The sequence below is a fragment of the Haliotis cracherodii genome, unplaced genomic scaffold, assembly GCF_022045235.1.
Source record: "Haliotis cracherodii isolate W230 unplaced genomic scaffold, xgHalCrac1.p SCAF_8, whole genome shotgun sequence".
NCBI lineage: Eukaryota > Metazoa > Mollusca > Gastropoda > Lepetellida > Haliotidae > Haliotis > Haliotis cracherodii.
In genome coordinates, this window is record NW_027266341.1 from 56052858 (window position 1) to 56077500 (window position 24643).

At 40.8% G+C, this 24643-nt stretch overlaps 1 protein-coding gene across 2 annotated transcripts in view; it reads right to left on the bottom strand.

The window, feature by feature from the left end:
* LOC139450492 (transmembrane protein 272-like) overlaps positions 1-24643 on the bottom strand; it is an 86738-nt gene that overhangs the window by 13964 nt on the left and 48131 nt on the right. The window contains exon 1 of one of the 2 annotated variants that reach the window (XM_071232208.1): positions 8953-9262. The exons of the other annotated variant lie outside the window; for it this stretch is intronic. Coding sequence (XP_071088309.1) covers positions 8953-8979 — 27 coding nt within the window. The 5' untranslated portion in view covers positions 8980-9262. Of the gene's footprint in view, positions 1-8952; positions 9263-24643 lie in introns of those variants that run through there. 2 annotated transcript variants of the gene reach the window in all.

Consider the following 24643-nt stretch of genomic DNA (forward strand, 5'->3'; position numbering starts at 1 on the left):
GTTTGTATTCGTTCATAATGCTTCGCTCTGAAATAACATACATACCACTCTAAACTCATCATGAATTTACTACCATAACTTTGTGATGACTGTCACTTCCGTTTGGGTACACTGTTGCATTTTTAATGTGACAGAGATACGTGTTTTCAAACCTCTTGACTTTTGATTCAATGAACTGAGCATAAACATTGACAAAGACCATATAATCTCAAATTGAAAATTGATTAATGAATTATCCAACCAATTTCTCTGTGGGCTTTAAATATTAAACGTAAGGACGTGGACGGGATGCTGAAGTAGAGAATACCTATGCCTCTTTCATTGATCCGGGCATTCAACGGCTTTTGATATAATAATTGGCATCAGCAGCGCCTGTCGCCAGCTGCGTCTCGGGGTTGAGCCGATATGTTGTCTTACAGATGATTATCGGGATGAAAAATGAGGCAAATAAAATTGTTTCCTTTGGTGGCGTAATGCGATGCAGACTTATACGTGGTAATGGCGTCTTTGATCTGACATTTGAATGAAAACGTGTGGTCCCAGGTACCTTAGGTTTCCCTATGGTGTTATGAATTACAGTCTGTCAGCTATTTGAAGGCTAAAACCACAAGAGAAACTCAAGTGATGAATGACTATTAAAAAATTTATTGGATAAAAGTTGTGTTTCAATGACCTTAATCATTGAGTTTGTTTTGTTTTCTTTGTTTGTTGTTTTTACGTCACACGCAACATCAATGGTTCTATTTCACGGCTGACTGTCCTTGCCTATGCAAACCAGTGGTTAATATTCTGAGCATCATCCAAGATCGTCGGGATATAAAAACACACAAGTCACCGCATCTGGCGACCAAATGTGGTAATCGTCTATTACGACAAACAATATAGTGTTGGGTTCTAGTAATGACAGAACATTGTTAATCATTTCATACTCCAACATCCATGTGTATAGGTATAGATACAGTCGTAATGTTAGTAAGAGTGCGTCCTCTATCTGTCTCTTTTTTAAAGGGAAGCTGGGTCCAGATCAAAGGGCAGTCCTTGAAGTTTGATTGAAGACATAAAAATCCCTCCATGTTTGTCTCTGAACTCAAATTAAATTGTGCTTATCCATCTAGGATTTAATTATCATCCTTGTTAGACAGAGATAAAGATCACCCTAATTAGTCAGAGATAATACCTAGGTATGTACGTGGAGCATACATGTAGACCCCACCATTTGACAACATAATCTAGTTAATACTGAAGAAAACGGTCTTCATAGACAATGCAGCCTAAACATAATCCTTAATGGTCAAGGACGAGTTAGCATACAGGCTCATCTGGACCCATTGGTAAATTCACATTTGGGAGTTCCGGAGTCCTTTGAAATGTTGGTATGAAAATTATCAGCTGTATATACATATGTACAGAGTTGAAAGCTAGTCTTTTTCTTTCTCATGCTTGTAAGTGTTAGACTTTTGACATAGACCACAAGCCTGTGATTTTTGTCAGACATTTTGTTCAGTCTGTGCTTCAAAACATGGAATTTTGTTGTCTCAAAGGAGGAGCCGAAATTCACAACTCATTAATTTCAGGACAATCCTCAGGGAACAATTGTTTTGTGGTTTGAAAACCTTGAGGTAAAGTATTATTTATTTTCTTGAACACAAATTATTAAAGGCCCTGGTGTAAAATAGTGTTTGTTCAGTATGTTTAGAAGGCAAATCATCCGAGACCCTTCCCCTAAACTACCAAACGATCGATCGCAAAGCTTCTGGGACACATCTGCTTCCTGATGAGATAACATGTGGTAACACTTAAAGATGACAAAAAATGCGTCTATGCTTCAGTAAGAAAGTTACTTTTATGTGTAAAACAAGATCTGAAACAGCCCTGACAGAGTTACATCAGTTGTGGTAACACTTAAAGATAATGCAAATATACATCATTTATGACTTAAACAAAATGCGTTTATGCTTCAGTAAGAAAAGTACTTTAATGTGTAAAACAAAATATAAAGCAACCCTGACTGCGTTACATCGGTTCAGCCACCTGCGACTAACAATCTTTCACAAAGTTATGGCCGTCAGTACTTACGGTGAATATAATTCGATAAGTATTACACAGAGTGCCCTCTTGTGACATGTCATTAAATGACAAATGTCTTATCGATTGATCTAATGCAAGTGAGACGTTATTCAGAAAAAGTGCTTTATGAAATGCACAATCTACATCTGACGCCTTTAACCCCATGTGTCGATTAAACTAAATAACTTTAACACAATGCATATTATATGGTAACCCCGCCTGCCGATGACGAAGAAAGGTGAGTTTCCTCTGTATTGTAGACTTTAACCTGACACGGTAAAGTACACGGTTTGAGTACACGAAGCGACGGCTCTTTCTTTTACAAGTCAATGCAGATAGAAAATAATCATGAAAGCAGTCTCGTTAGTGATAACTTGGCATATATACTCAAAATATATAGTATTACATGTATCTTACTGACACAGTGTGTAGAAAGCAAGCCACTTGTCAAGACAGATGCACGATGCACTAGGGTACAAAATAAGACCTCTCAAATTTTATTTCTCATTCATATTGATGTATGTTTCTACTTTGTGAGGAAAACAATGTGGATGTGGATGAGTAAAGGACGTGGACGTGGATGTGTATGTGGACGTGGATGTCGATGTGGATGCGGGCGTTGACGTGGACGTGGACGTGGACGTGGACGTGGACGTGGATGTTGACTTGGATGTTGATTCGGACGTATACGTGGATGTGGACGTGGATGTGGATGTGAATGTAGACGTGGACGTTGATATGGATGTGGACGTGGTTGTGGACATGGACGTGGACTTTCTAGTGGATGTGGATGCGGATGCGGATGATGAAATAGAGACGCGCTAAGGGTCAGGATAAGGACGCGGACGTGGATGTGGCCGCGGATGTGGACGTTGATGTTGATGTGGATGCGGGTGTGGACGTGGAAGTGGCTGCGGACGTGGATGTTGACGTGAACGTAGATGTTGACGTGGATGTTATGTAGATGTGGACATGGACGTGGACGTGGACGTGGACGTGGACGTGGATATGGATGTGGATGCGGGCCTGGACGTATACGTGGACGTGGATGATGACTTGGATGTGGATGCGGACGTATACGTGGATGTGCATGCGGATGTGGACATGGACGTGGACGTTGATGTGGATGTTGATGTTGATGTTATGTAGATGTGGACATGGACGTGGACGTGGACGTGGATATGGATGTGGATGCGGGCCTGGACGTATACGTGGACGTGGATGATGACTTGGATGTGGATGCGGACGTATACGTGGATGTGCATGCGGATGTGGACATGGACGTGGACGTTGATGTGGATGTTGATGTTGATGTTATGTGGATGTGGACATGGATGTGGACGTGGATGTTGACGTGGACGTGGATGTTGACATGGATGTTATGTGGATGTGGACTTGGATGTGGATCCGGATATAGATATGGATGCGGGCGTGGACGTATACGTGGACGTGGATGATGACTTGGATGTGGATGCGGACGTATACGTGGATGTGGATGCGGACATGGACGTGGATGTGGATGTGGACGTAGATTGAATAGGGCAGGGGGTACATTTTGGTGGGTAATACTATGGTGATGAGGACAGCTGTGGTATGCAAACAGACGGAAATCGGCAACGCAGTTTAACACTAGATGTGGATGGCATGTCCGACCACATCTGAAACCATTGATCAAACAGAAGTGTAATTTCAAAAGAGAAATTCCCAAATGAAAGTGTTCAGCTCACGTGGCCATATTACCATGCGGTTGAATTCGTTTTATTGTCATGCAACATCCAGAGAGAGTACTCAAAGGCAACTGCGTGGATAGTGTTATGTATGCCACGTTAGCAGTCAGTACATGAGACACGAGATGTTATTGAGAATTTGTGTTGTGTTAATACCTCATATCATCCACTTCGATGCCGAAAATGAATTATGGAATAGATATTGTACCTTGAGCATTCCAAAGGGAAACTACACCAAAATGTTGTAAACCATTTTATATGACACATAACACACTGCACAGCTTCAGAAACCTATGAAGTTTACCAGATACAGCGAGACGTGAGTTTTGACATTGTAAATGTTTAATACGCCATTTGTCCTTAGCGTCAACAGTGATCGATGAGATAACATGCGATACTTTATCACAACCAGTTGCGTTTTAGCTGAAGGATTGGCTGCGTGAAGCATACTGATATTTCATGATACGTATACTGCAAAGGTAGAGAAGTGAGATGTTGATTGTGATTAGATGGTGATGGTGATAAATTTGGGATTGGTTAAGATTGTGATGTGAACTGATGGGTGGGGAAGTGGGTGGGATGTGGGTGGGAGCTCGGATCAGGATTACTTTGAGATTGGATAATATAAGAGTGTGATGTGATGTGAATTGGGGATGAGGTGGAGGTTGGGAGGTTGGGATTAGTTTTTGGTCGGATACAAGGTGATTTGATGAGTGAACTGATGAAATGCGAATTGGGAATGGCGATGAGAGTAGGGATGGGGATAGAATACGTTCAGTCGGATGTGATGTGATGTCAACTGGGGAAGGGGGCAGGAATGAGGCTGACTTTGTTTGTTCGTTTGTTGTTTAACGCCGCACTCAGCAATATTCAAGCTATATGACGGCGGTCTGAAAAATAATCGAGTCTGGACCAGACAATCCAGTGATTGACATCATGAGCATCAACCCAGGTAATTGGGATACGATGACTTGCATCAACCAATTAAGCGAGCCTGACCTCCCGATCCTGTTAGACGCCTCTTACGACAAGCATAGTCGCCTTTTACGGCAAAGATGGGGTTCTAAAGATTTATGGATCTTCACGGGTGGATGGCTTTGGCTAGGCTGGGGTATGGAATATGGGATGGCGGTGTTTGGATTAGCCATGGGGTACTGATGAGGGTGACATGATCGACACTGTATTTGGAGCAACTGGATATCTGGAACATTTAAAAAAATATAAATATAATAAATTGCAAAAGAGCACCTCCCAAATGATAGTCTTCATTTTACATGGTCGTATCAATTACATTCGGACACAAATTTGTTTTCATATAATGGAACTTATCGAGGTAGCATGCAATATTTATCAATGAAATGACAGAGGCTAATGGGTGGAAGGTGTTAGGTATTTCATGTCCGTCATTATCTGCTTTAATCTGCTGTGTATAATGGGAAAGCTGTGTTAACACTTAATACTCAATCTCATTCGCTTTCATACTTGTTCAGAAAACGAGATCACAGATCTTGATGGAGGGTTTCAAAGGGAAAACACGACAAGGCGTTAAGACTGTTTCTGCATGAATCAGTAGAAAGCGTTTTAGTCTGGCAGATAGTATAACCCATACATGTTGATGCAAGGGTTGTTTGATACAAGATCCTACATTGGGTTTACCGTCACGATTATCCACAGGACAACGTACATTATAATGAGTAAGGTCTGCGTTTTAGCATAACAATTGGACCACGAAAAGTTATCAAAACGATTCTCCTAATCGTGGGTGTCATTTAAACATGACGTGCGACCAATATATTTTCACGACTACAATCGTTGTTTTTGACGTTCGGTAAAAGTCATGACGCTATGGTTTCTGTTAACTAGTTTGCAGTTTACAAGAAGAACATGGGGTATTAGTCATTTTGAAAATGGGGACTCCGAGGCATCTAAGATGCTCCAGTTGGTTGTACAGAAGTCTTTATGCGTACACGTCTCATCGTGTGTTTGAATCCCTTTTCAATCAGATTTTTATATTTTTACTGACCGCCTACGTGGACTACTGGTAGAGCGTCCGCCCGGAGAGCGGAAGGTTCGGGGTTCAATTCCGGGCCACGTCATACCAAAAAGACGTTAAAAGATGGTACTTGTTCTTACCCTGTCTGGCGCTCGGCATTAAGGGGCTAAAACAAGGATTGGTCGGCTCGGAGTCAGTATACTGTGTCTGAGTGGGTATTCATGTTAAACTGGGGCATGGTATCTCAGTGGGCTAGCACTATAAATCGGCATCAGTCTGGACTAGTACAAGCAGCCTCACACACACACAAACGTGCACGCACGTCGCCATATGAGTGCAATAATCTTGGACGCGACGTTAAACCCCATTTCACCTCACCTCACACCTCATGTTTCTACTACGAGTGCACGTGATCTCGTTTTCTGAACAGGTATCGAAGCGAATGAGACTAAGTATTATGTGTTAACACAGCTTATACCTGACACCTTCCAACCATAGCCTCTGTCATTTCAATGATACATATTGCATGCTACATCGATAAGTTCCATTTCCGACTGCAGTTGATACGTCCATGTGTAATGAATACTATCATTTGGGAGGTGCTCTTTTGCAATTATATGTATATTTGTTCAAATGTTCCATGTATCAAGTTGCTCCAAATACATTGTCGATCATGTCACCCAATCATTTCCCTAATGGCTAATCTAAAGACCGCCATCCCATATCCCAGCCAAGCCAAAGCCATCGTCATCCCTACCCTGTTACCCAGTTGAGTGAGTAAGTGAGTGAGTGAGTGAGTATGGTTTACGCCGCTTTTAGCAATATTCCAGCAATATCACAGCGGGGGACACCAGAAATGGGCTTCACACATTGTACCCATGTGGGGAATCGAACCCGGGCCTTCGGCTTGGCGAGCGGACGCTTCAACCATTAGGGTACCCCATCGCTCCGAAACTGTTTGTAAATATGACCTAATGTCTAAATTATAACGTTTCCAATTTATAAATTATTATAATGTCTAAGAGCTTACAGTTCGTACATCCATGCACATTTAGGAACGTTGGCAGATTATGAAGTAAACATAATAGTTTACAAACTACAAAGAAGTAAATATCATAATTCCTTCCGGTGTTCGCATATATAAGATGCGTGGGTTTCCCAATAACAGTCTCTTGTCAGTTAACATGTCGTAAATTCGCGCTACTGTCGGAGAACCCATAATTAAACCATTCGCTTGTAATTGAATAAAGTCAGACCTCCATGCTTCAGATATCTGCAATACTTCCTAAGTTCCGTATATTACTACTGGATCGTATTAACATGCCCACGATCAAGGTACCTGAGGCTTATAACAGTCTTAAATGCTACCCTTTTATATTCGTGCCGTCATGCGATATTTGCTGATAAAATTAACATCTATTCATATGCACATACATTTGATAGATACATATATATGGCTATATGTGGTAATTGTAAATGAATATCACAACCCTCTTGTTATAGGTAGTTATATATTAATATTTAGGATGTATGAAATCTGTGCCCTGATTAACCTACAAGCTACACTAAAGGTCATTTTAAAACCACAAGTAAAAACAACAAATTAATAGATTTTGGAAAGAATTGAAATACGATTTTAAAAATCATTCAAACATGACTGGCAGCTTTTTGACAGTTTACAGTTTTGCACGTACAACAACATAAGTGGTATGACTAAAATAAATATTATACTGATTGTTTTAAAAAATATGTCAACACGGCTTTTCGATGTTCATTCATTGTTGTCAGAAGGTGGTATAATTATTTGTGACTTCCTCACAGTGAACATTTCTTTGAAATTTAAGAAAACCCACCATTTTCACAGATTTTGGTTATAGCTCTGTATTTCATATTGTCCAAGGTTGTTACTACTAGTAGTCACTGTCATTAAATCATCACTTCTTAATTTGTTTCCCAAAAGTACAAATGTGTTTTAATGTAATTACCCGAAATATTTAAATCCGTATCGACATCTCTGACAATACATATGCGACAACAATAATTAGAGCTAGGAATATTTTCCAACAGACATTACACGCGTGTACAAACGAACGCGTTTCTTGAACGCATGGTGTACACAGAGGGAAATTCAATTTCATATCTATAACAATCTGAAAGCCGTTCCAGTTATTACTATCACCTGTGGTCTATGTAGGACGGGATCACACTCACGGCGAGATGCCAGCCCTGCTCTTCACGCCTGGCTAGGAAGCAATTGTTAGAACCACATGTTGCCAAATAATCAAAAAACAATAACGACACCAGTCATCACATAAACCCACTTTTTATTCTTATTCCTGAAATAGCGCTCAGAAGAATGGGTAATACTATCATCCCAGGAAGTGATATCAATTATAAATTACATTTCGGAGTGTCGAATAGGATATAACTTGCATGAAACCATAAACATACGAACGCCGGGATGGCGTATCCTTTCTATAGCATTAAGGAGACACCATTTTGTTGAAAAGTTGAAAATCTGAACTGGAGTGAGTCAGAAACTTCTTGACAGTACTTAATCAAGACACCGGTTTCCTAAGAATACAAATGCACCCTTCTCACAATAAAAACAAATGCATGGGAATTTTTGGGGGATTTGCGCCAATGTAGCATTGTTCAAAGTATGACAAGGTCGCTGAAACCAGAAAAAGTCACATATCGTACCTACATGGGGAATCAGAGCAGTTTTGAGGTGATGAACCGACAATTTAACCACTAGGTTATCCAGCTGCGCTGATAATAGCAGAATAGGATATAATACCAGTCTTTCTTAATTGACTGTCCGTTCAAATCGGCCAGCATCTCAAGGTAACACCGGAGGGCCAATATGGGTTTAGCCGGCCAAGACAGATTTCAGTGGGCCAACAGGGGATTTGAGCCGGCCAGGACAGCTTGTGTGTGACTACATTCATTTCACTGCAATCACCACAAAGACATAGACTGCTAACATCACACTTCGTAAGAGTGTGGATCTTGTTTTATATGCTATATCTTGAATATACTACTTGGAAACATAAAGTTAGGTAGTTAATTCATACAAATATCATTAAATGGGTGTTTTCATTTTGGCATTATTATTATATACAATAACACATAATAACATTATCATACAAGAGAGGGGCCTACCTTCTTGCCCATGTCGTCATAGATCATTGATTGCGGAACAAATAAAATGATCCCTTATCTTCCGAGGCTGGGATGCACGGTCGGTACTAGAAGAAGAAGCCGTGCCAAGCTTGCAAAGCACCTTTACCAAACACAGCATCACACCACGTCCATCATAGCTTTCGTATGACAAAGCTGGTCCCTAGTAATGGAACGTCACTTCGAATTTATGTCCCCATGAACACCGAGCGTAGAGATATATCACACTGCTGTCCCACCTGTTGGCGACTTGGCTAAAGGCTGCTTGGAATTGATCTTAGTTAACCAGCGCTACTGGAGTAACATATGCGCTATACATTATTTGTATTTCCGGCACATAACCTATATCTTATTTCCTAACAAAATTGACGTTTGGGGAGCACAATGTATTTCAATAACTTGTGATCAGATTACGAATGCTTTGTCCTGGATTCAAGCGGCTGTGAGAGGCGGAATGGATAAATGAGAGCAAAATGCGTAGGAATCGATTATGTCATCATGCTTCAGACAAAGGAAGAATGGCGCGGTGGATAAAACTGATGCTTAAGCTTAGAGATTACGGGATGAGACAGGATCGACATGCAAGACGTGTAATGCTGGTTGTTTCCCCGAGCTTACACTTTGGGATTTAATGGATTGCAAACCAACAGCTGTCAGCCCTGGAGCGTTAGAAGTATACATTAACAGTTTGTTCTGTTCATTGAAGAGTAAAGCTGCATACATTTACGATTAGACAAATGTCAAAGACAGATCGGTGATAGATGTTCTGATACACAGAACAATATATAAGCGATGATCTTTTTGCCTCTGTATGTGGAACAGTTAATTGAATACATAAGTTTAGTTTGTATTTCCGATTAAGATCATAGGCTGCTGCCGCACTCTACTGAAAGGGCCCATTTGCACAAAGTAAACTACGCGCATATATTTCATATGTTAAAATATAGGACCAGAGACCATCTATCATATGGTCTCTGATAGGACTTACAATTATCTGATCGCTAAGATGGTTTTGTGCAAATGGGCCAAGGTCAAAGGGCCAATTCCTGCCTGCATTAACTCGCAAACGTATTGATTTGACGAATGCTATTTTATGCACAGTCAGCATTGTGGCAGCTGTAACACAATAAACTGTAAACAATCTGGACCAGACAAACACGTGACCAAAAGCACGATATATGACGTAACTATGACACATATGTACAAACAGGGAAGGGACCTATCATTTAATATTCTGGGATGGGGGTTGTATGGAGACGAGATCATATTTTTCCTGCAGCGCCAGATATTTCTTTACAAAAACAACCCATCTTACAACAATGTAATTTGTGTGACAGACAACATCCCTCCACCTCAGTTCAGTTCAGTCTCACATCAGACTCGCATGGAGTTCTCATACAGCGGATTGCCATGGGGTCGGACACAAACAGGCAGCATATTAAATTACATAAGAAAATGAGATAAATACCATAGAATTTCGATTATGTGCATGATAATATATGATAAATAATAAGTAATATATATAAGCAACCCGTTATTATTCCGTTATTATATTATTTGTGTATTTAAAAACGTATCTATCGAACTAAAGCGAGTGAGATACAGTAAACTACGGTTATAACGAACACGCTTATAACGAACTGACCGATATAACGAACTTATTTTTTGTATATATGCTGTTTATATGCTTATGACGAACTACGGTTATAGCGAACTAAAATTAGTGGTCCCTTCGAGTTCGTTATAACCGTAGTTTACTGTACGTTGCACTCGTTGTCATAGAACGGTTTCTAATGGGAACGAGTATAGTAATTTATTTATTACTCACTTAAACTTTGCACATTAACTTAATGTCGAAGTTTCAAAAAGACGTCGCTGGTATAAAGGTTGCGTATGAACTAAATATTCGATGCTGATGGTTAGATAATGGACTGCTCTCAATCTGCAACCTGGCAACCAGTGCGCAGTTTTCTCCGAGATCAATGGCATGAAAAGCTTCTAAAACACATTAATAATAGTATAAACACAAACATCACCAAGTTGGAAACACCTGCATTCAACGAAAGCATTCAGCCGCATAACATCAAACTCCGTGTGGGCTAGGGAGCACGACAAATGATCGACTCCATGTGAAGATCAGGGTAGACAATAGGTCTTCAGCAACCCATGCTTGCTGTAAAAGGCGACCATGCTTGTCGAAAGAGGCGACTAACGGGATCGGGTGGACAGGCACGCTGACTTGGTTGATGCATGTCATCGTATCACAATTGCATGTATCGATGCTCGAGCTCACGATGTCAATACCAAGCCTGTAGATCGGTTGCAATATTTAGTATATACTTTCATTGGACCGGTGAAGATTCGGGGTAGAGTAGGTCTTCAGCAACTTATGCGTGCCGTAAAAGGCGACTATGGTTGTTGTTAGAGGCGACTAACGGTAATCGGTTGGTCAGGCTCGCTGACTTGGTTGATGCATGTCATCGTATCACAATTGCGTGTATCGATGCTCACGATGTTAATCACTGGATTTTCCTGTCCAGACTCGATTATTTACAGACCGCTGTCACACAGCTGGCATATTGCTGAGTGCGGCGATAACCAGCAAACAAACAGAGATACCTCGCCCTTTTGCTCCACTTAGCACCCTCAACCAACTTCTAGACCCAACTGTAAGTTAGATTTATAAGCGCTCTCACTCTACTGTTGTGAATATATCAGCTTATGTACAGAAACAGCAACGTATAAAACAACTCACTCACTCCAACCCCATCAACCCCATCAACCCAAACAAACCACTCTCCTATCCACCCACCCACCCAACCACAAAATCACTCACTCACTCCACCCCCCTCTATCCACCCGCCCCCTTCTTATCACTCAAGTATGCAACGTATTTTCTGAATACTCCCTAAACAACGCTCAAACAACCCAAAGTTGACATAACAATATTGATTATATAATCACAAAAATAATTGAATGAAATAATATGTTCTGCGTCGGTAATATTCGTAAAAGGATGTTTTTTTCTATTAATTTCTACTTGAGAATGTTATTTGATTATTTAATAAACCACAGAACCATATAATTAGTTTTGTGGTTAATGCTACTCTTATTGTTAGGATGTAACGATCTTGCCAAGTTATCACGATTTCAAATGAAAGACTGGTCACGTTGACCTTGACCTTGCAGAATTGAAGAGATCTACAACTATCCACACAATGTGTGAAGGAAATCAATAACCAATAACCAGTACCCAATTATAAACACATCAGCACACGTCTCTTCAATCAGGATAGTCTTTTAGTTCAGGCTGCTTCCTTTATTTTCCAAAAATTATATGTAAAAAAACACATTGGATTGAAACCACAAACGATTTACTTGACAGTATGCATCCTGTTGATAAGTGATCAATGTTTTATTATTCCCAGAAAGCACACGCGTGTGACCACATTACCAGATATGACGGTGCATACCATTTTCCATGTAACTGGGGAATGACTCATACCCAATATGGTTGACTCGACCAGTTCGGCAAAACTCGTTTACTTTCGGAAACAGTTCAGAAGTGACACTGTACAGCTCCCCTTCAACCTTGTAGGAATGGCAGAGTGAGTGAGTTTAATACAACGCGGTTTTAACAATATTTCAGTTAAATCACGACGTTTCAGCTTCATGCGGGATGGGATGTGAAGGTGAATAATTGATTATTTGCAGCTCATGGAATAAATGTTACTCAAATGAATGTGAAAACAGTATAATAAAAAAGGACTTGTGACTAGGACGAGTGAGTGAGTGAGTGAGTGAGTGAATGAGTGGGTGATTTGATGGTTAAGTTTATCGGGTGGGTGAGTGGTTGAGTGAGTTGGTGGGTCGGTGGAGTGAGGGAGTGAGGGAGTGAGTGAATGAGTTGATGGGTAAGTTTATCGGGTGGGTAAGTGATTGAGTGAGTTGGTGGATCGGTGGAGTGGTTGAGTGAGTGAGTGAGTTTGTGGTTGGGTAAGTTTAGTGGGTGGTTGAGTGGTTGAGTGAGTTGGTGGGTCGGTGGAGTGAGGGAGTGAGTTTGTGGTAGGGTATGTTTAGTGGGTGGGTGAGTGGTTGAGTGAGTTGGTGGGTTGGTGAAGTGAGTGAGTGGGTTGGTGGGTTGGTGAGTTAAGTGGGTAGGTGAGTGGGTGAGTGAGTGAGTTGGTGGGTCGGTCGGTGCAGTGAGTGAGTGAGTGAGTTGGTGGGTGGGTCAGTTTAGTGGGTGGGTGTGTGAGTGGGTGAGTGAATGAGTGACTGAGTTGGAGGGTCGGTGGAGTGAGTGAGTGAGTTGGTGGGTGGGTAAGTTTAGTGTGTGTATGTGTGAGTGGGTGAGTGAATGAGTGAGTTGGTGGGTCGGTGCAGTGAGTTGGTGGGTGGGTCAGTCTAGTGAGTGGGTGAGCGAGTGAGTGAGTGGGTGGGTTGGTGAGTTTAGTGGGTGAGTGGGTGAATGAGTTGGTGGGTCGGTGCAGTGAGTGAGTGAGTGAGTTGGTGGGTGGGTAAGTTTAGTGTGTGTATGTGTGAGTGGGTGAGTGAATGAGTGAGTTGGAGGGTCGGTGGAGTGAGTGAGTGAGTTGGTGGGTCGGTGGAGTGAGTGAGTGAGTGAGTGAGTGAGTGAGAGCATCATGGACTGTGTGGTGCAGCCCAACCAATGATCATAAACAGGATGTAACATGGACAGACCGACACAAACCGACCTCCAGTGAAACTGGTAAGACGTCATGTTGGTTTGTTGTTTAATACCAAACTCAACAGTATTCCAGCTATGTGACGGCGGTTTGTAAATAATCGAGTCTAGACCAGACAATCCAGTGATTGCCAACATGAGCATCGATCTACACAATTGGAATACGATGACATGCATCAACCAAGTCAGCGACCTTGACCACCCGATCCCGTTAGTCGCCTCTCACGACAAGCATAGTCGCCTTTTACGGCAAACATGGGTTGTTGAAGACCTATTCTGACCCGGAACTTCACGGGCGGGAAGACTTGAGGACGTGGTGAGCCTACAATCAACATTTTCAACTGAGAAACATCCCCCGTCTTCCAAAATTAATCAGTAATTAAACAAATTAAATGTAAACATCATAATAAAATAAGTGAATCTAGACAACGAAACACGGTGTAAGTGTTTAGTTTACAGTTATATCACACGCGTCGGATTAATGTGAGAAGAAAGCCCGATGCAGGTCTGAGTTGCTTACCGCTTTGGAAACCCACGAGTACTACTTTTTTTACAAGCCTTTTACAAGCCAAGAGATATAATCACGGCGAATAAGATTCGGACCCTCTTCGAAGTCGCATATTTACGGCACGCCTAAGGGAAGCAACTCTGCAAAGCAAATTGCGGCGCCTTTGATAACTGGGACACAATATCCATTGCAAAAATGTGATTCAACCATTTGTGCAGTGATTTGCCATTTCTATACAATCTAAACCTTTTGACCTGATCCTATGGAACTGGTCCCACCTCACCAGGACATATGACCAACACGGATGTATTCATTAATTAACATAATTATCAACGTTTAACTTGACACACCGCCCTAAACATCCGTTGCATTCAGGATAAACACGCCGAGTGTACAAATGTATATAACTACGGTGAGTTTAACACATAAAGTCTTATAGTCAAATGTCGTATTTGTGTCTAGACATATTCCTCCTTGACATTAACAAATAAGGTAAATGTCAGTATTAACGTCTTTGCTTATTGACGCCAAGTCTTATGAGTCTAAACATATGCTGTTGTTATGGCATTTACCAATTATGAGTCTGTTTGTCCTCTTCTTAAAACTGTAAACACCTGATATAAATGGGTTTATTATTAGGGTGAGGAATCATCTCGTGTTATTGTTCTGAAAGAAGCTATTGGCAACAGCACTTTCATGATTAGATTAAAAAAGTAAGATGGAAGAGCCTTATCTTGATGTAACGGAATGTAATGTGATTCAATGCAATTACCCGGGCTGACACACACTGACATCCACACATTGTGCAGACAAAATGAATCCTACGTGGATTACCAACGACGAATGATCCTCCAGTGTTACTGCATCGCCCAGACACAGCGTGAGTAAGGTGACATTGGGTTTAACGTCGCGTCGAAGATTATTGCACTTACATAGCGACGTGTGTGTGTGTGTGCGTGTGCGTGTGTGGCGACTTGTACTTATCCGGACTAATACCGATTTTATAGTGTCAGCCTTACTGAAATAAAATGTATATGCCGCATGAACATGAATACCCCACTCAAACACAGTATACTGACCAATGACTGACCTATAACCAATCCTTGTTTTAGTACCTTAATGCCGAGCGCCGGGCAGGGTATCAACAAGTACCATCGTTTAACGTCGTTTTTAATGACGCGGCTGCGGAATGGGTGAGTGCGTACCGATTAACATATTGTAAACATAATTTAGGAAAACAACTGTGCAAACAATAATTGATGTTAATGCAGGATGGAATAACCCTTCGTAGCCGAGGGGCCCCAGGCGCCGAAACTCACTGTGCAGTTTGCTTGATCTGTTTGCAAGATCCGCAGATTTTGGGTTCGAGTCTCAAATTCGTCCCAGTCTTGAAAGACCGTACCCTTCCTAGTGAGCTTCACCAACATGGTACAAGTCGACCTGTGTCACTTTTAGATTTCCTCACCCATTTAGCCCATAATAAATACTGTTCACACTCATTCCCCCATTGCAAAACTGGCGTGTAGCATAAAATATAATGAATTCTGACCGGAACATCAATCCTGGTATAATGTCCAAGACATTACAATATTATTGTTCTTAATGCCTCATACAAGTGAGAAATATATTTGACAGCATACTGGAGCAGAAATTCGATCCCACATATGATCAAATTTGAAACTTTTATCACCGCTTCAGTCTATCCTATACAGCTGTTACTCAAACCATAGGAGGATTTTGCTACTGGTGAACTGGTGAAATTCCTAATCTTGCTGTTGACCCAGATGAATATGCATGAGCGGCCTAGTCCATAGAATTCCAGGGTTGATAGGTATTAAATATACTGTAATAGAGAACGTCACTGAGTACGGGATAGCTTTAGGTGTAATATGCTTGGATCTTGTATCACAACAACCAACACGCACGACATTGAATATTGTTCGATGTTCAGCTAACATATTATCCTATTTGGCGATTCTCTTGTTCGAGTGACTGGAACATTCAAAACCAGCGAGGCTGACACGTGGTGACATGGAGGTGGCAAACTCAGTGTATATTCCAAGCAACTTCTGTTTTCAAGTCTTTGAATGGGGTTTAGAATTGATGCACTTAAGGAAGAGAATTTATGGATGGACACTTCTTTGCAAAAATATCCTTTAAAAGAATTTATTTTTATTGTTTTTGGCCACTTTTTTTTATTGATTTGTCTTTATTTTTCCAATGCGACCTTTCTTTACATATGCTAGCACATGATACAGATATATAGCATCTGTACCGAGAAGTCGCATTGAAAGAATAAAAAAAGTTCAAATCCAAAAGTCAACTTGTCCTTTCTGATTGTCGGGGCATTGTTATTGCCCTAATTAGTGACTTTCTATGATCTGTTACTACTACTACTTACAAGTTAAAGTCTTAAAATTTCAACTTATTATCTTGAAATTTTAACTTTGTACATATCTTGAAATTTCAACAAAGGATCTGCAATTTCAACTTAACATAAATTTCAACTTAGCATCTTGAAGTTTCAACATAGCATCTTGAAAGTTTCAACATAGTATCTTGAAACCAGATACCAAGTTGAAATTTCAAGATACTAAGGTGAAATTGCAAGATACTAAGTTGAAATTTCAAGTAGTAATCTTAAAATTTCAAGTTATAATCTTGTAATTCAAGATCATTATCTTGGGGTCGGGGTCGGTTCATGTGTCTGAGTACAGTACCAATGTTAAACTGCGGCATGCTATCTCAGTGTGCTAGCACCATTAAATCGGTTCGGACGCGTACGCACGCACACACACACACACACACACACACACACACACACACACACACACACACACACACACACACACATAAAACAAGCATTAAAATACTGACTTTTATGTAGCAAAACCCCACACATGCGGACGTCAGATATAGTGAAACCCCGTTTATCCTGAAGATTTAAACGCATGAATCATGGCCAAGTCCCATTATGTGTTCTGATTTGTGAAGACCGCCTCCGTGGTCTAGTGGTAGAGCGTCCGCCCGGAGAGCGGAAGGTTCGGGGTTCAGTACACTGCGTCTGAGTGGGGTATTCATGTTCAACTGCGGCATGGTATCTCAGCGGGCTAGCACTATAACATCGGCATCAGTCCGGACTAGTACAAGCAGCCACACAGCACAGTACACAGTACAAGCAGCCACATGTAAGTGCAATAATATTGGACGCGAGTTAAACCCCATTTCACCTCACCTCTAATTTGTGAAGCATTGATAAAATAATTTCATTTCAAGGGAGGTAAACCCGTATGTACTATTGAAGGACTTGGGTTAAATACTTATGGATGTGATCGCAGTCAATAAAATGAAGGATAATTTGGTAGTGTAGATTACCTTTGGTCCTTGTAGGACGTGTGTAATACACATTCAAGTAACATGCAGCAAGAACATTTGGGAACGGCTTTTGTATTATAAAAAGAACGCATTGGTGCCCATGATTATTAATGAATAATTTTATTAATTTTATGGAAACGACACCGATCGGATTAACGGAACCCGCTGTGTATTATTGTTTGTAATAAGACTTTATCCGAAAATCAGTCCAGGCTATACGACATTTATACATATACATCAAACCCGGAAAATCTGGAATTTTCCCCTGGAAAATCAATTTCTGTGTTTAAACACTTGTGCCAACGTCCAACATGAAATGACAGTAGCATGTACAGTACTTTACGCGCAGACTGGGTGAGTGAATGTGGTTTTACGGCGCTTTTAGCAATATTCCAGCAATATCATGGCGGGAGACACCAGAAATGGGCTTCACATTTTGTACCCATGTGGGGAATCGAACCCGGGTCTTCGGCGTGACTAACGACCGGTTTAACCACTAGGCTGCTCCACTGTACCAACTCGCAGAGGAGAAAGACAAGGATAGTTCCCGTGTGCATCATGTTGTGCTATACAACTCTTCCCGCAATCAAAGGATTCTCTTCTAAAAACTGGGTCCATTGTACGATTCAGACTTTACCATAAGCATGTTTTTTTTCATGAAATGAGATTTACATCAAAGTAATGAAATGTAAACAGTTCTTGCAATTTTGAAGCAGGTTATTGACACTACTTCTTATGGAACATCTTGGTTGTATGGAACAAAGCAGGGGATCTTAAAAGGGACTGCAGGCTCAGTTTTGTATCATTCAAACATCACTTTATCCGTCTTCCAGCTTAAGATTATAATCCCACCCTCTCTACCATTATTTGAATAGTGAACTTTACCCTCTTTACATGGAAACAATGTCTCAATTCCGAACAAGGCACACATTGTAGTATCTAGACCTGTACAGCCTCTGGAACCGACTCGGGCGGTCGGGTAGCCTAGTGGTTAAAGCGTTCGCTCGTCACGCCGAAGACCCGGGTTCGAATCCCGACATGGGTACATTGTGTGAAGCCCATTTCTGGTGTCCCCCGCCGTGATATTGCTGAAATATTGCTAAAAGCAGCGTAAAACAAAACTCATTCACTCACTCTGGAACCGACTCCATATTACTCAATATATTTTAGACGCAGCATAATAACACTAGAAGAAGACAATGCGTCTAATGTTCGTTTATTAATATGCTCAGACCTATTGTGTCCATGCACGTTGTTTTAAAATTAACTTTCCTTTGAAAGTGTTTGTGATGTGTGCCACCGGTGGGGCAGGATACGTTCACCTTTTCGCGAACATTTGTTATCATTACTATTTGATAGTGATTCATAAACACATGCTAATGATATAGTCGGAATCGTACAATCGATTCTGCTTTATGCAGAGATCTCTATTTGGCTATAGAAAAGGTTTCGTCGCTTTATTTTTTACCAAAGTGGTAAACGTTGAGGCCTACATAACTTCGGGTTTACTCTAACAAGCTGACAGGCCGTTGTATAACTGAATACTGTTCAAAACAGCGTTAAACCCAACTCAGTCACCCTAAATGTGCACCAAATCACGGCGCCAGTTCAATTTGAGCGTACATTCCCTCTGTCCATATGCAGAGAGATAAATAAATAGACAGTCGGTCGTACAGACAGATTATTTACTGTCAAGCGGTTTAGATGTGGTGGGAAAACAGAATATGAGGACTGAAACCATCCATGTTAATAATAATGTGTAGTGACTAAAGTCTGATTGGGGAAAGTGCGGGATGGTCTTTCGTAAGAAGTCGTTTTATCTCACAATGGGATGCAAGTTTACTGACCATTTTATGTGTGTACCGAACGCATCAATCACGACTGAGAGTGAACAATACAGCTAAGAATGATAATTGCAAAGACCAGAGGTCCGATGCGTGCTTACATGGTAAACCACACGCTCCTTTGGGCCTATTTACCAGAACATCGTAATTTCCTCCAGAACGATGTGGGGTCAGAACATCATCAGCACCTATTGGGCACTGAAGAGAGGAAGGTACAGATCAATACGTTTAAAATTGACAAAATACCTACATCCAGCATAAAATCGCGAGATAAATGTCGACTGAGAAAAACACGAACCTCCTTTTTGTCATGCCGAACCAATTAGAGCCTATTTCTGAACGTTCATGTGATGTAATGTCAAGACATAACCTCGAAAAAGAGTTTCAACAATACTGACGTTGAAATCCATATCAGCGTGTTTGCCTATGACATACGTGATCACAAATGCAAGTTACCGATTTAATTTCTTTATGAGTTGTGTTCTGTAAATGTCAGCGGCTGGAATCTAATCAGGAAGTAATCTGCCGCTGTCCGTTTCCATATGATCCTGAGAAATACAAGTTGCATTCGATGATCAATTTATTGGCATTCTTCCACTCCAAACACGCATACCGATTCTGCCTTGCCATATTTTACAGTAAAGGTATCACAAAGACACGGGTATTATAGAACTGCAGCTAGATTATCCTGATAGATTTTTCTTGTTCATTTTCATTGATTTATATAGCTGCTTCTAGATTAAAGAATGTATATATTTATTCTGTAAAAATGATTTGTGCATTTAGTTTATATTTTAGACTTTGCACATTATGATGCGAATATAGAACATAATTGTTTGTTATTATTTAACAGTTATTAGACGGCATGTAGATGTAGAGCAATCACGCCAATCAGCAATATTCCAGCTATATGATGGCGGCCTGTAAATAGTCGCGTCTGGACCCGACAATCCAGTGATTGATATTATGCGCATCAATCTTCGCAACTGAGATACGATGGCATGCATCATATAAGTCAGTGAGCCTGACCACCCGATCCCGTCAGTCGCCTCTTACGACATGCGACCGGTGAACATCCGGGTAGAATAAATCATCAACAACCCATGCTTCACGTAAAAGGCGACTATACTTGTCGTACGAATAAAGAATGTATGTACAAATATATATTCTGTGTGAATGTATTGTGTATTTAGTGTGTTGCGCAATATATCTGCCGGAGGAGAAATTGTTTTTTAATAGCATGCCCTTAACAAAAGAGGTTACGACCGGTGATGTAAGTTGGTTGGTTTGTTGTTTAACGCCGCACTCAGCAATATTCCAGCTACATGACGGCGATCTGTAAATAATCGAGTCTAGACCAGGCAATCCAGTGATTAATATCATGAACATCGATCCACGCAATTGGGACCGATGACATGTATCAACCAAGCCAGCGGGCCTGACCACCCGATCCCGTTAGTCGCCTTTTACGACAAGCATAGTCGCCTTTTACGGCAAGCATGGGTTTTCTGGAGACCTATTCTACCCCGGAATCTTCACGGGTCGGTGATGTAAGAAAAAATGCGGAAATATAACTGTTTTGGGTAATAATTGCTTGTTTGGTTATACCCGACTCTGATCTAGCGTTCAATTCCCGAAATAATTTCGGGATTAATGAAAACAATGGCAATTGTCATTAATCCTGCGAAGGTTTACATGACTTATCATGAAATGAAAGAAAATCACATTGTAACAAATTGTCTGACAGAAATGTACATTGCAATAACCGCGGGTTAATTTCACTGTGCAATCACGGCTGGTCAATTGCATTTTGCAGATAGAAAACAGTCATCTGTTTGATGTGTGTTGATAACTGATAGTATTATTTGCAGGTAAATATAACCTCGTGACATAAATCACCTGATCAATAACACTGACTGCACTTCAAACACGACTGGTCCCGACTTCCCATCCAGTATCCGAAGAAGTCGTGTAATTATTCACTCGTCCAGCTCACCGTCTTTGTAACTCACGGATAGGGGAAATAGCTCTGCTGTCAAAGCGTGTTGACATTGTAGGCTTTGCAAGAACTACATTGAAGTAACGGTTGCATTGCATGTAGAGCACTTAACACGGGAGACACAATTTTTTGATCGACTGGGCCTTTTATGATAAGTCAAGATGACTTCAGGAGAGATCGATATGAATGGAAGGCAAGCCAGTACATGTGAAAAACTGATGTATCAGTCAGGGTCTTATTTCCCGTAGCAATCTTAACGCTACGACTGTCGTAAGTCTATGGTAAACTAAGTTAGTTACGACCACCGTAGCATTACGATAGCTTTGTGAAAAAGGGCCCTGGGTATCTATTTTCGAAACGTTCGTAGCGCTAAGAATCCTTAAAAAGGATCGTCTTACGAAGTTTGACTAACCTTTTCTCGTAACTATCGTGATGATAGGATTTTTTTTTTGTTAGTTGTTGTTTATCGCCGCACTCAGCAATATTCCGGCTATATGGCGGCGGTCCGTTAATAATCGAGTCTGGACCAGACATTCTATTGATTGACATCATGAGCATCGATCCACGCAATTGGGATACGATGACACGCATCAACCAAGTCAGCGAGCCTGACCACCCTACCCCGGTAGTCGCCTCTTACGGCAAGCATTTCGTCTAGCTTAATCTTTTCTTTCACCAGTTCTGACCACAATCGTTCCTTGATGAAATGTGAACATATTATGAAATCATGACCCTCGTCAGACAAATTATATTTGGAGACAAGACGTAGCATGCTAACACCAGGTGATTTCGTGGCCCACTTGTTCTTATTAACTGGTGTTGCTTTATATCTAAACTGTCCAAGTCGGACAAGAAACATTTGCTTGAAAATATACATTAGGTTTGAATTACATGGCTTACAAAGGAGCAAAAGCTTTTGGGTATTCTTGTATGGATATTGCACCAATTGTGCCTGTCTCTATTTCTTTGGGTATACGCTTATTAAGACCCTGGATTTTCTTACAGCAATAGCGTTGAATGATTTCGAGCATTTCATATTCCTTTCAGGATAGTTTTGCCCACACATTACATCTATGTAAGCCACAGGGTAACATCACTCGTTGCCGCGCACAGCGGCTTTGGCCAAGGCCACCAAAGTACAGGCCAGAATCATGGTTTTCATTTGTCTATTTTCTCAGTTTTTCAAATACTAACGTCGTTCTGTCTACAGAAGGTTTAATAGGACTTATGTACACTCCAGCATAGACAATTGCCTTTTGAACAGGTAAATTTATATTACTTGTGTACAGATGTACATCCAAAAGTTAGGAAAGCACCTTTGATCACATTGTATTTAAACTGCCACTTGTTAGCATCATTTTCTGCAACGTTGGAACATTTGAAGATCTCTAGTGTTACAGCTGATCAGGTCGTGTCTGCTAACAGTATTCCTGGGCATCGTCCCCATGGGAGACAAAGTCCACAACCGGAATTGCTTACTTGATAAAGTAAATCGTTCAAAGTAAAGAGCCATGCTGATATGACACGACCCTGACCTACACCCTGTTTAACAGGGAAACATCAGACGTGAAGCCAGCAAAGCTAACACTTCAGTACATAGTGTTATACGATGGACGAAGACTTTTTCATAATTTACCATTGATACCAAATTTATGTAATTCATAAAAGAGACCGTCAAACCATACACGATCGAAGGCTTTCTCGTTATCGAGGAAGGCACAATAAACTGGTGAATTTCTTTTCTTAAAGTATGAAATACTTTCTGGAAGAGTGAGAGCCACCGTTTCAGCACCAGTATGTTTCCTAAATCCAAACTATAGGTGGTGGGGGAAGGCTGCCTCGTCGCATGTCCATTTTTCTATTCTGTTGAACAGCATTCTTTCGAAAAGATTACTTTAAAAAACTTCACTGGCTCTCATGTGCAAGGCCTTTTCTTTGTTTATATTGATGGAGTAAATGAGTATGTTGGGTTTTATGCTGATTTTAGCAATATTTCTGGCATATCAAGGCTGGGAGCGGGGGCACCAGAAATGGGTTTCACACATTGAACCCATATTCGTAATCGAATCTGGTCCTCTGCGTGACGTGCGAACGCTTGAACCACCAGATTACCCCCAATCCATTGAACTGTGACTCCTTATAGTATTATATGATGTTCCTTCGATACATAGAGTTTACCACGGTGAAAGAAACTTCAAAAGTATTTCGGCACACATGTATTTATGACAGATGGCACCTCCCAGGATTGAATCTGGAGCACGGCTGTAGCAATATATGTTTAATTATCAATAATTAAATTTTCGTTGTGTTCGTTGAAATTCCTGCATTCTCATTAGCTGAATTGGTCACGTGTTATTGCATTCATATCCAAATGAATGCAAAAACGTAAGCCACGCCCTCCGAGGTGGACTACTTTTATTACTGCGGAATGTCGGGGAATCCCAATATCACAGTCGCGTGAAGTCCCTTTCTGCTCACGTGTATCGTCATGCAGGGTACATTTAGCGACTTTCATGCATATTAATTGTTCAATCTACCCTTTGCAACCGAAAGCCGAGAATGAAGGAATCTTCGGGTTTAATTTCTAACTAGTTTTACCGTAATCAGGGAAGTAATGTTTGAATCTGGCGGTAACCATGTTATTTGAAACAGCCGCCTTCTCCTGGACATATTTCTTCCGGTTCGTTACAGTCTGACTGTTGCAGTTCTACGCGGATTCATACAGTTTGCACATCGGTTTTTCGATTCATACCTCAATGAATCGAAAAAAATACACAGTCAATCCTTAAATGATTTAAGACATGGATTTCTTATTTAACCGACTGTTTTACATCGAAGATTTAAGTTCACAAATTACAGTTATCAAACTGTAATAACTAAGCTCTAAAAGTATCTCCATTCTACCCTGACCGAATTAAACAATGCAATCAAGCGTTTTGGTTTGTGACGTCCCATGCATGACTGATAGAAGCAACCTCCATATCGCTACACTTGTAATAAAACTCATCAGTCAATTTTAATAATCTTTAATGTCATTAATGTGTAACCATGCGATTGATTAAATAAATAATCAAAGCTATTATGCGAACACGTAATAATACATTCGATTAAATTTCACAGTAAGGTAGAGCACAGGGGTAAAGACGTGCTTTCCTGTACCATATACACTTAATGGTACTGCTTCGTCGGCAAACACAGAACAAAACTTCAGCAAAGAGACAAATTTAAGTCAGTTGTCAATG